The sequence below is a fragment of the Ictalurus furcatus genome, chromosome 12, assembly GCF_023375685.1.
Source record: "Ictalurus furcatus strain D&B chromosome 12, Billie_1.0, whole genome shotgun sequence".
NCBI lineage: Eukaryota > Metazoa > Chordata > Actinopteri > Siluriformes > Ictaluridae > Ictalurus > Ictalurus furcatus.
The window spans coordinates 8,075,883-8,092,154 of NC_071266.1; the positions used below are offsets into that span (position 1 = coordinate 8,075,883).

The 16,272-nt window shown below is 37.0% G+C and overlaps 1 protein-coding gene across 1 annotated transcript in view; it reads left to right on the plus strand.

Annotated features, from left to right (window-relative positions):
* The window catches only part of LOC128615915 (voltage-dependent T-type calcium channel subunit alpha-1I-like), a 144,173-nt gene that overhangs the window by 38,798 nt on the left and 89,103 nt on the right, over positions 1-16,272 (plus strand). Inside the window, exons 4-6 of the mRNA XM_053638313.1 lie at positions 1,342-1,501; positions 12,139-12,484; positions 15,855-15,947. Coding sequence (XP_053494288.1) covers positions 1,342-1,501; positions 12,139-12,484; positions 15,855-15,947 — 599 coding nt within the window. The remainder of the gene's footprint in view (positions 1-1,341; positions 1,502-12,138; positions 12,485-15,854; positions 15,948-16,272) is intronic.

Here is a 16,272-nt window from a genome sequence, read left to right on the forward strand (position 1 = left end):
TGGAGACAGTAGAGGTGATGCTGTGTCAAAGCAGCGCATCTCTAATTGGGTAGTGGAATCAATCGCTATTGCTTATGAGGTGCGCGGTCTCACTATGCCTCTGGCCATAAGGGCTCATTCTACTAGGACTTTGTCCAAAGGGGTATCCTTACAAGATGTGTGTGCTGCTGCAGGGTGGTCTACGCCACACACATTCATTTGTTATTGCAGCCCGGATATTCAGTCCACCCCGGGCTCGAGTGTCTTGCAGTGACCCTCGGGTTTGGGTCTTTTTAAACAGGCCGTACCCTCGGTATGATGGAGTGGGTATTCTTGTTCCCATAGTGTTATGCTAAACGCAATGTCGAGTTCCCTTTGCGTAGCTTTGTCATACCAGGGCAGGCCTGTGAATTGCATCTTCTCTTCAGATAATAGAGGCTGATGGCGCGGTTCACAGGTGCTATATATATATCACACGTCACGCTTAATTGCCACGTCACCTGATCATGGCAGGCCTATAAATAGAGGCATGATTTTGCACAAGCTTCAGATACCGCTCATGCACACAAGGGCACTCCCATAATGTTATACTAAACACAACGTCTCAGGGAAGAGGGTTACATGCATAACCCAGATGTTTTTACCTCAGGGAAACAGAACATGGTTACATTTAACCATGGATTTTCTGTAGACAGAAAATTATTCAAATTTCATTTGTCTTAATTACAAGTTTGCATTGTTTTTTAAAAGGTTTGTCAAAATAAATTGGTATAGCCTATATATTCTCATGAGAAAATACTGTTATTTTTTAATTACAATGATAGTCAATTCTCCTATAGTTTGAGTGGACAATTTGAATAATTGTGGGTAATGTTTATTTTATACAATAATTTTTGCTGATTTATTTGAAGGGTGCAAGGCATTAACTTCTAACATTATAACATAAGATAAAAATCCTTTTTCGTACCTAACATTTCAGATGCCATTTCTCACACTCCGTGCAGTTTGCAGATAATTTCCTGAGTAATTTATCAGCATTGGGATAATGATCATAGTCAGTGAGGGATTTTAATTTATTTGGCGTGAGTTCTTTGACACTCATATGCTGGCAGTTCTTCATGACAGATGTCCTTGCATAACCACAATGAAAGCTGATTATTGGCATTGTGATAGTTAAAGATTAAACAATGTTGCAAAAGAAACCAAGAAGCCAAAACTTTTTAAAACAGTTTTAAAATCCCCAAATGTGCAATAGGTATATTTATACCAGAATATAATAAACATATGTATACATGTTTGTGTAATTATGAACATTTGTGTGTGTGTGTGTGTGTGTGTGTGTGTGTGTGTGTGTGCGCACAGGTATGAGGATCTTGGTAAACCTGCTCTTGGACACCCTACCCATGCTGGGCAACGTGCTCCTGCTCTGCTTCTTCGTCTTCTTCATCTTCGGCATCATCGGCGTGCAGCTGTGGGCGGGGCTTCTGCGCAATCGCTGCTATCCCGATAAGAATTTCACCCTGTGAGTTTGACCTTTCACCTCTGACCTAGGCTGTGCTGTCATGCATCATTATATTAAATGATAAACAAATTAAAACTGACACTTCTTTGTGATTTGATATAATCCGCAATGATTAATGTTTTTGTTTTTGTTTTTCTTTTGACCTTTTACCTCTATTCCAAGGTTGTTGTTTTTTTAAGTTTCAAGTGTCAGAGTAGCTGAATTACTTCAGGACATTCCACAAAATGTAGGGATCAGCCAAATACTTTGTACTTTGTATGTACGATGGAATGGGGAAGGACTATATTCTTTCCTAGTGTATGCTTCTTTAGAAGTGTTTTATTATTTAGTTTAATTAATTTCGACATACCAACATGTTCCATATAGTAAACTATAGCATCTATCCATCCATGCATTTTTCTGCACATATCCTACACACGGTCATGGGGGAGCCTGGAGTCTATTCCTGGGGACTTGGGACACAAGGCAGGGGATACCCTGGACGGAATTCCAACCCATTTCAGGGTACAATCACATACACTCACGCACCCATTCACACACTACAGGCAATTTAGAGATGTCAATCAGCCTACAATGCATGTCTTTGGACAATAATAACACAGCTTTTGATATTGGTTTCCTTAACACTAAGTACAATTATAAAACTCGATAATGCTCGATTCTTATTGGTCAGATGGTTCTACAACAGCAGCTCTTATAATAGCTCTGTTCAAGGTTTATATTAACGTGCTTGTTCTTAAATGTTAACAAGTCTATATAGTAACAACTTACACATGAACTTGAGTAATTGTGGATATGGTGAGTACCTTGAGGAAACCCCTGAAGCACAAGTAAAACATGCAAACTCTGTGAACACAGGGCAGAGGTGGGATTCGAACCCCCAACAAAGTACAAAGATATGCATTATAGGCTGATTGGCATTTCCAAATTGTTCATAGTCTGTGAATGTGTGTGTGACTGTGCCCTGTGATGGGTTGGCTCCCCGCCCATGGTGTCCCCCGCCTTGTGCCCTGTCCCCACAACCCTGTGTAGAATAAGCGGTATGTCAAATGGATAGACAGACATTTTTAAGGTTATTTATTTATTTATTTATTTATTTATTTTTCTATTGAAAAAAATCCTTTACAGCAAACAAAAAGTTATGAGCTGTGTCACTCTGACAAGGAACCTAGTGCACACACACGCACACACACACACACACACACACACACACACACACACACACACACACACGCACGCATGCACACACACATGCACATACACCAAGTAAGTGAACTTTATTTAGCCATTGAGAGGATGAAAGCATTAGACGAACTGAACCTTGGTGCTGTACTAAGATAGAGTCCTTTAGCTCAGCCTCTTAGTTTCTTTTTCTCTCTCACATGGCTGGAGAGCTCTCTTGAAAAGTGGAAGAGCTTGCAGTTCTCAGTCAATTCAGGTATATTCTGCCTTATTCCAAAAATCAATATGATTTAAGGCAAAAGCACTTGAATACAGCAAGAGTGACGAAGAGCAGAGAGGAATAAAATACACTTTATTGCACTGGATTAATAAGTTTAGGACAAAAAAATGCTTGGTTTCCTTAACACTAAGCACAATTATAAAAATGATAAAACAGGCTACAGGGCTGTTGAATGCTCAATTCTGATTAATCAGAAGGTCCTACAACAGCAGCTATTATAGTAGCTCTGTCCAAGTTTTATATTAATGTACTTGTTCTTAAACGTTCTTAAACAAGTCTATAGTATCAACTTAAAAAGGAACTTGAGAAATATGAATATGGTGATGTATTTATTTATTTTTTTGCTGAGATTTTTTTTTAAATTTAGCAATCTTGAAAGGAGTCTTCACTGTTAGCACTTTGTCACAGAGCTCAAGCTGTAACTTTGAGTTGCTTATTAACTTATTATTACTATTAAGAGAATAAAAAAAGCGAGGCTGTTGGGGGAACAACTGTTAACATAAGTGATAATGTGAACTAACTTGTTTCATGGACATTCCACAACATTAACTGTAACTATAAATGGATAAAAATGTCAGTCTTTAATAAGAACTGTAATTGTTGGCGAACTGTCATAAAAGTGGAATTAAACACTTAAGGATGTAATCATTCCTATAAATGAATTAAACAGTGAATATTTTCTGGATCTCTGATGAATGAAGAACGAGCTCACTCTTGGAAGTATTTAAACGATTACATTCTGATGGAAAATATTTAATTGAACTCATTACACCAATTCCTATTAGGAAGTAAGATAATGTAGTTTTATTTCTCCTGCCGAGTAAGCAGTGCATGCTGATTTATTCACAAACTACTATTTAAATTGTTAGCAGGTGAACTATTAGCTAGTTATGACTTTCTCCTTTCTAGCAACTGTTGTGTGTAGTGTCCCAAAAGTCATGTTGCTTTCAGTTTCCTCAACAACTTTTATTTGTTCACAAATTCAATTACAAGTCTTCAGTGATAGGGATGCATATAACATTCGACCACATCAAAAAGGTGTCTCAGCACATCCCCAGATGAGGCACTCCTGATTTGCATGAAGAGTTGGAGGAACAGATAAACAAACAGCAGCGTGATGAAGTCTCTGACCTCAGGCTGTTGGAAAATGAAAGAACAAACTTACTAACAAAGTTATTAAAGGCATGAGAATTCATATGAAATGCCTCGTTTTACTGGTTGTTCCTCAAATTATGACAGGATAGACACCACGAACATGGCTGCTGGCTGAATCTTGTCACTCCTGTAGACTTCAACGCATAGACGTCTATCATTGTCAATACACTACTCAAGGGAGATGCTACAAATATTTTTTTTTCCTAGAGAATATATTTCTAATTGCATTGTATTTCAAGAATTCACGCTCCCTCTCTGTCTCGCTCCTGCTCCCTCCAGACAAAGTGCTTCTATTTAACCTTCTCTCAGAGCTCAATAAAGTGTGATTATAAATCTAAATTTGAAAAATGCAAATCATTTTCTTAGTCTAACCTACCATTTCATAAAACCTCTCTCTCTCGTTGCCCAGGTTTCATCAATATTGAGTCTCATTCTTGTCCTCTGCAGTTCCCATGCCAACAATTGGCACTTTACGTTTGTAGTTGTATACCATATAATGTGTGAGGATATGAGACATTTTGATCTTTTACCATCTCTTTATTTACATACATTTGATATCATAGAGTGCTGGGTCAGCTGCAGAAGTAGTGTATGGAGTGTATTAGGGTTAAGTGCCTTGCTGAAAGTGGGAGATAATATGATTTGGTCTGGTGCCTTAGTGTCTCTGGATTGGGTTCATTTGTTTTTCTGAGTCGTTCATAATGTTCGCCTAAAGCCTGATATTTTCACTGCTGCTTCCACACTTCTCTCCACACTAGTAAACAAGTTAAAGTATACCTGTTAGGCATGTAACTGAATATGAATGCATTATTTGCAATGAATATGTTCTAAATAGATACTAATACAGATACAAATAAGAGGTGCACTATTAATTTTTTAGGAAGCTTGCCAAAAAAGGTTCACAGGGCATCTGGACTAAGATGTGTGCATCAAGACTGGGATCCTGCAGGTGACACACAAAAAAAGATGCACAAGTGGGAGTCTTAAAAGTTAATTAAAACAAAATGCTTTATTACATGTAAAGCGACAGCTTGTGGAGTCTTCAGCAGTGTTAAATGTATTTAGTAATTTTGTATTTCATTTATTTATTTTTTTTGTAGTTGTTGTTTGTCTCTCCATTTTCTCACAAATTTGGTCTTGTCCATTTCTCACCCACCAGTCAGCTTTACCCATCATACGACAGCTACAGTTGAGGTCATAAGTTTATATACGCCTTGCAGAATCTAAAAAATGGTAATAATTAAAAAAATTAGAAGGATTTGATCAATGACTGTATTTGTTGTTGTTTGTTTTGTGATAGTTGCTCATGAGTTCCTTTTTTGTCCTGAGCACTTAATCTACCCATTGTTCTTCAGAAAAATCCTCCACGTCCTGGACATTCTTTGCTTTTCCAGCATCTTCTTCATATTTGACACCTTTTCAACAATGGCTATATCATGTTGAGATCCATCTTTTCACACTTAGGACAACTGAGGGACTCGTACACAACTATTACAAAAGGTGCAAACATTCACTGATGTAAACTTTTGAACAGGATAATCGGTATAAATTATTATTTTGTTTCAAGATCTTTTTTTTCATTTAGTACTGCCACTCAGAAGCTACATAAGATATTTACATGTTTCAAAATAATAACAAAATAATAACAATTTTTCACCACTCATCCTGTTCAAAAGTTTACACCCCCTGGATCTTAATGTATCATGTTGCCTTCTTGAGCATCAGTGACTGTTTGCACCTTTGGTAATAGTTGTGTACGAGTCCCTCAGTTGTCCTCAGTGTGAAAAGATGGATCTCAACATCATATGTCTCAGGACAAACAAGGGACTCTTGAACAAGTATCACAAAACATAAAACATTTGATGATCATCCAGGTAACAACACACAGTATTAAGTATGAACCGTATATAAACTGGATCATTTGTGTAAATTCAGTTATTATTGTGTTTTGTGTTATCTGTTATGTGTAGTAGCTTATTCAGGGCAGTACTGAATGAAAAACAAAATGCCATTTTTATGATCCCTCTTTATAAAATTATTTAACGTTTTACAGATTCTGCAAGGCATATGTAAACTTATGACCTCAGCTGTGCCAACTGAGTAGTTGAAGGCTAACACATGCTTCCTTTGAGACATCTGAAGTCAGCCAACTGCATTTTTTTTTTTCAAAATGCTGCTCATGCTGCATCACAGGGCAGTGTACTGTATCGGAGTTTCGGGAAAGTGCTGTCTGGTTTCTTCCACATACATGAGCTCACATACTCCCACATTTGGTTAGTGTCGCTATGATTGACATGGCATCGTCAGAATTGAACTTGCAATCTCCGGACAATAGTGCAAAAGCCTTCCTGTTGTGCTCTATTTTTAATTTCATTTCATTGTTTATATCATTTTGATACCCTCTCCGGAAGCCCATAAAGGTTCTAGCATGGTTCTAAGTAAAATGTAGACATACATTCTAGCATTTAGAAGGCAAAAAGTAACAATTTCTCCAGGCAGCACTCATCATTCCCTGATTTAACAAATCTGATTAAGCTCCTCAGCTAATTATATATATGGAGAGTGTGACATCTGTGATGTATGAAATCTTTTCCATTTCTAGAGTGCTGTTTGCCTTTAAAGGCTGCATTTCACTTTATGAGTTGCATTGTTGTTGATTTTGAGGGATTCCTTTATTTATCTATTTATCTATTTTTTTAAAAAAAGGATGAGTCATATGCCTCTCTAGTCTTTGTATATCACAGGTTTGTAATTGGCACTGTTTTAGAGACCAGATCTATTTTTTTCTCCTTTGATCAGTGAATTTGTTTCTTTCGGAATAAAAAAACAGCATCTTTGTAGCCGTAGATCAAATGCCATTAGGCTGAATTGTGCTTATCTTGACATGATTTGCATATAGCTTTCAGTTGCTGACACCTGTGCTTTGAGGTGCTGCTTTTGTTTGGTTTTCATCTGTAGATGATGTGCACTGTAATCCAGTCTGATCAACGTGTTTAATCTGCTGTCTGATCTCCATTCCCATCCCTTCCTATAACCTGATAAAATACAGGAACACAAAAAACTCTTAAATCGGTGAATCATACAGAATACCTAGATTTGAAATAACAAAATTTAGACACATTTTAGTTTGGAAATTAAAGATTTTTATATATATATATATATAAGATTGCTGATGTACATTTAAAATTCAAGATGGACTTAAGGTGATTATTTATGTTGGATTCCAATAAGTCACAGTTAAATGGCACATTTCGCCCTACAGGCAGTCAATGTAGTACATACTAGTTAAATGAATGGTGTGGTTTATTATCTTTCATTTGGTTATTTAACTGCTATGGGTAGGTAGGGTTTTGCTTACAGCACATTCCATGTAAAGAAAAAAAAGTTTTCATTGGACAGCAGTGATTTCCTATATATATTTTGAAAATGCCTGCTTTATGTCTAGATTGTCATTTAGTAGCTGCCATCAGTTGTAAGAATTTATTTAAATAATTTTAATTTGGATAAATCATCAGTTTCATTACCCTAAGAAGCTGAAACATTCATTCATTCATCTTTATCCTGGTTGCAATCGTGGTAGATCTGGTTCATGTTCCCAGAACAGTGGGTATGAGGCATATATACACCCAGGATGGGATGCTAGTCCATCACAGAGCACAGTTGGAACATGTGACAGAGATATATTTGTGGAGATTGTAGTACTCAAATGGCCCTCCAGGTCTTGGCAACCCCCTGAGCAAGCACAGTAACGGTGATGATGATTGATGGCTCTGGAGGGGTGCACAGTAAGGCATATGCTAATCAGAACATATATTCTACATCTGAATTTTTAATACAGGTACAGAGTTATGAACGGGGTATTACAGTGGGTGGGGTTGGGAAGGATAGTGTTCCTGACTAACTAGGGCTCCTGGTGGAGCAGATCCTCAAGGGGCCAGGGCTAAAAACTTCGAGAAAGGGGGAAGGGAGCCCACAGAGGCAGCATAAGTACGTATATGGACAAAAACTTATTTGGAACACTCCAGTCTATGAACCACTGTTTGAACAACAACAGAACAACAACAGACAACAGAGTGTTTCCTTCCTACAGTAAAATCACTCTATGAAAATGCATTTGTTCATTTCTCTTTACCTTGGTCATGGTTACAGTGAATAAAAAGTCTATCCTGAGAACATTGGTCACAAGGCAGTTATACACCATGGATGGGACACCAGTCCATTGCATCCACACACACATTCACACCAAGGTGCAATTACCTTAAGAAACTTTAATTATCCACAGAACCCCACAGTAACCTGTATTAGTAAACAAAATGGTAATTCATTCCTCCAATCCTAAAAATCCTGGGTTGCCTGAACAGGGCATTAGTCCAACCCAGTAAATGGAAAGTTGTGGGTTTAAATCCCAGAAATTCCAGAGAGCAACTGTTGAGCAATTGAACAAGGCCTTTAATCCTTGATCACTTAGATGTAGGCTTAGATTAAATCCCGCCTCACTTATAAAAGCGTCTCTGAAATGAATAAATGTAAATCACCTGAAAAAGTGTTCTAGGCATTTTGCCAGTCTCATCGCTATGTGAGGTTGGTGAGGGCTTTAACTTCTAGCTGCAAAAGAATTATGGGAATCATTGTACTGCTTGGGTGCCAGCATATTTTACTTTTGTGGAACCAAGTCTTTCCTTTGTCTTTCAAAGGTTGAAATGAAAAATGGAATTTGTTATGTCACAGTAATCGCTTGATCAAATGCAATGAGGCAAAAAAACCCAAACTTTTTTCCATTATAGAAAGCTGCTCAGCTATGTGGTGTATATTCTAATACATCAACTCCTGATTCAGGTGTACTCCTGGGCAGGTAGGGGGGAGGGTGTGTGTAGGGTCTTTATTTCACAAAATTGGCCCAAGCTCAGGGGCTAAAGAGTAACTCTAGAAGCATTTGCTTGGGTATCTGGGTGTAATGAGGCAGAAGGCATAATGGGGCTGTTATCATTCATGCTGTGGTGGTGTGTGTCTTGAGCATAACGTTGCTAGAAGTTTGTGATATTCCACTGCATTAATCTCTCTCTTTCTCTATCTCTCTCTCTCTTTTCATTTCCATTTATCTGTCCAGTATGTTGCAGTGTGAGGGTAATGTGGCAGTGAAGGGGCTGATGGGTAGATTGTTGTTCTGACCTTTATGTGTCTTGTGTAATGGTCACGATGGAGTACAATATGTGAGAAGATGGATGAAGATGTTGGCGTGTGTGTGTTTGTGAGGTCCCAGATATCTAGAAAGACTTCAGTCTGAGTGTCATTTGAAAGGTCTCGCTGTCTTAAAGCAGTCCAAATTTCACTGCAATTATGTAGGCAAGTATGTGTCCTGTTCATGAACCACTAACATCCTATTTCATCCTCTCGGATCATACAGTACATGAGTGCATATATATCTCTACTGACAGAGCATGTGGTTTTGCATCTTTCACTTGTGGTTTTGTTTTTTTACCTACATGAAGTTAGATGTAGGATATGAGAATTTGGAATAATGTCAGGTCCTTGAATGATAGCTTGAACGAATGCAAGGTATGATTTTTGGAACATTATAAGTGCCAAGATTTGTCCAATTTACGCCTTATAACAAGCATTTAAAAAAAAAAACTTTTGTAATGATCATTGAAGGGTTTGCTTTGTAAAACATGGCTTGGAAAATGTATTTATTAACAGTTGTATAAAATTGTGTCTCAGTCCTCCTCCACATTTTGTAAAGATAATCCCTATCTGGATGCAATCCTGATGAATGTCGTCCACAAAACGACATATACAGAATCCTGACAAAAATTCTGATTAAGTCATGTATAATGCATTTCCTAAATTTTTTTTACAGTTTTCTGCCATTGCCAAAAAACAAATGTTTGCATATCCAGCCAAAATGCTATTAGATTTTACAGGGCTTAGCTTGGCACAATTTGCATACAGATTTAAATTGCTGTGCATTGAAATGCTGCTTTTTTTGCTCTGTTTCTAATTATGTGTGCTCTAATCCAGCCTGATTACCGAATCTTTAAATCTTGAATGACTTGTGTCTGTTTGTGTCATGAAGTCTCATCTTGAGTGATCAACCTCTCTGCTGCTGATGTATTTGAAGAATACAATACCTCAGTGACCCTAAAGTGCTCCAAATCCTGCTGTGCAATGACATGGTGATGATTGACAGCTCTGTTGGTGTCCATACTGGGGGTGGGGGTGATAGGTAGGGTGATGTGTGCAGTCCATCTGAATTAGTAACATAGCTTCAAATCTATAAATTGTTCTCTTTATATCATTTTGTCTCCCCTTTATATATGTTATGGTTGCATTCTTATAAACTTATATTTAAGTGGCAAATTCATTGAAAACAGTCCTGTTGTTTATTGGTGAGTGTTTTGTCTGGAACAGAAATGGGAACACTGTGCTGTTTAAGTGGCTGTCTATTGTTTTGTTGGCATTTTAAGTCAAAAGATAAATATAAAAATAATTATTTACCTCATAAGACTAAACCAGCAGTAACAAATAAATCTTGCTAATGGCATTAGAACATTACTTAACATGAATTGTTTTACATAAGTTATTTACATAGTGATTTGCAAGGGACCTCATCGGTCAATTTCACAATATCATTGAAAGTAAAGGGGGAAAGAATGAGTGAACTTAGTTTTCTTCTTCCCATGATCTTCAGGAAATTCTGCTGTTAACTTCTTTTATTTTTTTCTCAACACAGTTACCCAAACACATCCACCAGTAAGAAATATATGGAATATTCCACGATTTAAATGTTCATGAAAGATTCCCTTTTTTCTTTTCAGTGACATATGAAGTCACTTTGAAATTACAACACTGTTACCTAAATTATAGACTGCAAATAAATGATTAATAAATCATTAGAATGATCTTAATGTCCTCATGTCATTAGCAGGTTAACACTAGTTAATCTCATCGTGTTACTTTCAACACTGTTATTCATACATAAGCAAAATCCAACTGATTGTCAACAAAGAAATCTCATAAAAATGACAGTGTTGCTTGAGATTTATTTGAATGGTTAAATATATGTTTTCTTAGGTTGAAACATGGTCAAAAAGCTGTATAATTGGTAATGGCAATACATGGACTTGGCAGAGGAAACACCATGATGCAGAGTGTTCTTTGCCTTCTCCTCTTCCAAACTTTTTCTTTGGGTGTTATCCTTTACACATGAGCTTCCAGAAAGTGTTACAGTCTACTGAAGCTTTTTCTTAAAGGGATGTGTTTTGTTTTGTTTTTTTTGTTTTTGTTTTTTTTGGAGTAGTGTGTTAATGGACAAATAAATCAGACATTACAGATTTCTCTCCAAGTCTGGTACCCAGTTTCATGTAGAATGACAGATTGTTTTTAAAGCTGTTGTGTAATAGTCCTTCCAAGTTGTGCTAATGCAATTAACCTATGAAATGAGCCTGAAATAAGCAGTTATATTTATGAGTGACAAAAATACTCCCAGTTCTACTTTCCACTGCATCCTAAAGTAACTGTAGGCTACATATCTTTTCTCAATATTTGAACAAACTGTCATAGCAACTGGTAATACTATTAAAGAGAAAAGTGGGTTGAGTATAATTATTCAGGTCTTGTAGGGTTTTTGTACTCTATGTGTCTGGAGAAATTATCCTCATTAGCATGTTCATTTCTTTAACTACTATTATAAAATAAACTATGGTTTTTGTGTGTTTAGGAAGAACTAAATAGTTGCAAAACACTAGTTTTGCACAAGTTTGCATGAGTAATCTGTTTGATTCAGTTGTTTCTTTTAACCCCTTAAAATGCAGTATTTCTTTATTCATCTTAAAGTGGTAATGACCACGGGTTTATGGAATTGAACTTGCTTGTGACATGGGTATTTTGATTATTGTTATATGTTGGAAATAGTTATTAGAGTGATAGTGTGCTGTGTGAACAAAGAAAATTGTTCTATAAAAACTATGACACTACACAGTGTTAATAGATTCTAAGACTTTCATTTCAATCTCTTTCTCAGATCTACAGGAATGGCCCTTCCCACTCCCTACTACTCCCCTGATGAGGAAGATGAGCGACCATTCATTTGCTCTCTGCCCCAGGATAATGGAATCATGTCATGTAACGATGTCCCGGCACGGCGTGAGGGAGGCCGTGAGTGCTGTTTGGATGTGGAGGATGCTCTTCACTTACAGACTCTGGGCCTGGCAGCTGATCCCCTCCTCAATGCCAGCATGGGTGCTGTGCCAGGCCTCTGTGTCAACTGGAACCGCTATTACACCCAGTGCCGCACAGGCTACTCCAACCCGCATAAGGGTGCCATTAATTTTGACAACATTGGCTATGCATGGATCGTGATCTTCCAGGTGGGCTTGGGCATGTGGTAATGTTCACAATTAAATCGAATTAACATTAACTGTTCAGCTATAGTGTTGCAGGTGTGGATGAGAAATGCAATCTAATAATTACTACTGAAACACAAATCATCTAATGTACTGAACACTAGTGCAGAATTAGCAAATATTCTTATTATCCCATTAAATGGTCCATATACATCACTCTAGACCATTTTATTCCTAGCCTAGTGCACATTTTGTAGTTTTACAACCTTGAATGAAAATGGGATTATATGTCAATAACAACAATGACAACAACAACAACAACAATAAATAAAAAATAATAATAATAATAATAATAACAATAATAATAATAATAATAATAATAATCTATACACAATGATAATACTGAACTTGGAGGGGGGGATCAGTTTGCAAGTTATTTACAAATATTAAGAAAATAAAAGTTATGATTGCATAAGAATTCACCCTGTTACTGTGAAACCCCTAAATCAGTTCTGATGCAACCAGTTGCGATCATAAGTCACATAATTTGTTGAATTGAGTTCAGCAGTGTGCAAAGTGTCACTCGATCTCAATACAAATAAACATGTTCCTGGACATTTCTGGAGTTTATTAGAGAATATACCCAAACAGACATGATCATAAAGGGACAATGAGCTATCAGAACAAATCTAGGTGAAGGTTCTACAAAAGGATCAGTCAAGGTATTATGCAGCATTATATGTTATTAAAAATTAAAAGAATGATATAACCACATCTCTGCCTTGAGGAGGCTGTCCACAAAAAGTCAGTGACTGGGTAAGGAGGGCATTATAGTCAGAGAAGCAACCAAGGTTAAATTTGAAGAAGTTGGATGGATAACACAGCTCAGATGGGGAAAGTTGTGCTCAGGACAACAATAGCCTCAGACACTCCAAAAAGCCTGACTATATGGAAGAGTACTGAGGAAAACATTTAAAGAAAAAAAAAAAAAAGGAGGTATGAGATCCCATAAACATGTGGAAAAGATTTTTTTGTCCTTGGCACAATGAATTGGCCAGAAACCCAACAATTCTCATCATCCTGAGAATACCATCGATGCATGGTGGTGGCAGCATAATGTCAGAAGGATACTTATCATAAGTAGGCACTAGGAAACTGGTCAGGGTTGAGGGCAAGATGGACAAAGCCAAATACATGGCAATCGTAGAAGAAAACTTGTTCCAGTGTTGGGGAGACTTGAAAGTGGGGTGAAGGTTCACCTTCTAGTAGATCAGTGACAATGAACACATTGCAAAACCTACTCTGGAGTGGTGAAAATCCAATAACCCAAACAAAGCCCATCTCTGACTCTGATTGAGAATCGGTAGCAAGAGTTCCTGTTTACCAACAGTCTCTATTCAGCTTAAGCATTTTTGCCAAGATGAATGGTGTATACTTGTGCAACCAACAAATGTCTGCTTTTTAAAAACAATAACCTCTGTGTGACAAAAAAACAACAACAAACAAACAAAACAATTATGCACATTTCACTTCCAGGATGTAACACTACAAAATGTGGAAAAGATAAGGAGATGAATACTCTTGAACTTCATCACCATATGCCTGGTAATACAAACAAAAAAGAAAACGTTAGCTAGGAGACAGACGGTTAACTGTTTATTTGTGAACAAGTCCTCCAGTAGAGCTGCCAGTTTTGTCTATTTTGTCTCTTGTCCAGGGAACAGTATTATAGGATTGTCTTTACAGTAGAGTTGCCACAATGCCATAAACATATCTTGTGATATTATACCAGCTGAAGTATCATGATACCAAGTAGTATCATGATAGCACTCAATATTGTGTTAATTCATAATTCAAATCTACAAAATTAATCAAATTTACAGAAATACATAGAAATAAATGAAAACAGAGAAACCAGATTTTCCTCGGTATACTTTATTAATGAGAATGAATAACTGGCTATTGGAAAAGCTCAAGAACAATCATAGAGTTGAAAAGCAACTAATTCAATGTGCCACATATTTCATCTATTGTCCTCAGAGGACTAATAATGAAAACAACATCAGGGATAAATAACTGAATTTAGAAATGAACTCAGTGAAAAATTTCCTAAGTTCGCTTACTATCAAACATGGCTAATTTTATTATTAACACACAGTGGTTAGCATAACATTAGCTTGCTTACAAGCAAACAGGAAATCTTTAAAGATTAAGGTAAATTATTTAGGTTAAATGAAGTGTCACTAATCTTTGTATATTCTGTAAAAGCAATGAGATGTGTTGTTTTAGTGAAAATAGCATTAACTGCTGCACACACAACATTACCTATGGTTCTACCATATTGACGAAGCTACCGTTAAAAAAATACTATGGCATTGGCGGTATTTTGAAGTTTTAATATCACGATACTACCGTAGTACCGGTATACCATGCAACCCTACTTTACAGAGATGAGGATACATGCAAGGCTTAATTATAATTATTATTAACATTTTTTTTGGGGGGGGGTTGAAGAAAAAAAACCCACATGCCTAATCTGTGATGTAGCTCTTGAAGGAACACCATCAAAATCAAGATAGTTTTTTTTTTCCCTTGAAACACAAGTGTTTGATTACCTTTGTGGAAATAAAATAAAAGCATTTTTTAAATTATCCTCTTAAGTGGCGAGTAGCTGCTAAACGTTTTTCCAATAATTTGCAAAGCAATTACAAGGCAAGTGCTGAATAAACGAGTTAGCTTGATTTACTTAAAGCATCAGGGTGTTCTCATGCTTCTTGCTGGTGTGCTTGAACAACACAGCAGTATTATGCAGGGTTTAGTATGCTAGAGACTGGGGTTCGAGCCCCAGCTCAGCTTATGGGGCAGTGGTGGCTCAACGGTAAGGCGCGGGGTTACTGATCAGAAAGACGAGGGTTTGAGCCCCAGCTGCCACTGTTGGGCCCTTGAGCAAGGCCTTTAACCCTCCGTGCTCCAGGGGTGCTGTATCATGGCTGACCCTGCACTCTGACCCCAGCTTCCTCACAAGCTGGAATATGCAAAGAAAAGAATTTCACTGTGCTGTAATGTATATGTGATCAAAAAAGGCTTCTTCTTCTTATAGACACCTCACTGTTGTGCTGTTAGCATGGATATGAATAATAAAATGCACTCAGTCAGAGCTACATAGAATTGCAGAGCACAATGAAACCAAGCAATGCCAGATTAAACACATAAAACACAATAGATATGATATACAGAATATCACAGATGTGGCAGTCCCACAGGAAAATGCAAAACAAAGAGGCTTTAGTGTTACAAAGAATATAATCTGAAGCTCTGGCAAGCACTTTGGCTCAGAAAAACAATGATTTCCATGACTGTCCCTGTATCTCTTTGTGTCAATATGTGTGTCCAGGTCATAACCCTGGAGGGCTGGGTGGAGATCATGTATTACGTGATGGATGCACACTCCTTCTACAACTTCATCTACTTCATCTTGCTAATTATAGTAAGTGAAGTTGGCTCTCCCTACTTTGACCAAACATGAACTGTAGAATCTGCAATTAAATGTTTTATTTTAATGTTGGTATTAAAAATCAATAATAAATAAATAAATAAATACATTGACAAACGCAGTTTGAATATCTATCAGAATCCTATTCCCTACCATTGTCAAAGATAATAATAAATAGAAGCATATTTAAAGGAAAAATCCACCATGAAACACATATATTTATATAAAAAGCAATTGTGCACATTTCTGGTGCTAATTTGTTAATGCTTTTTATTATTCCCATGAAAAGTTATCTCTTCTGCGCATTGTCAACGAAGAA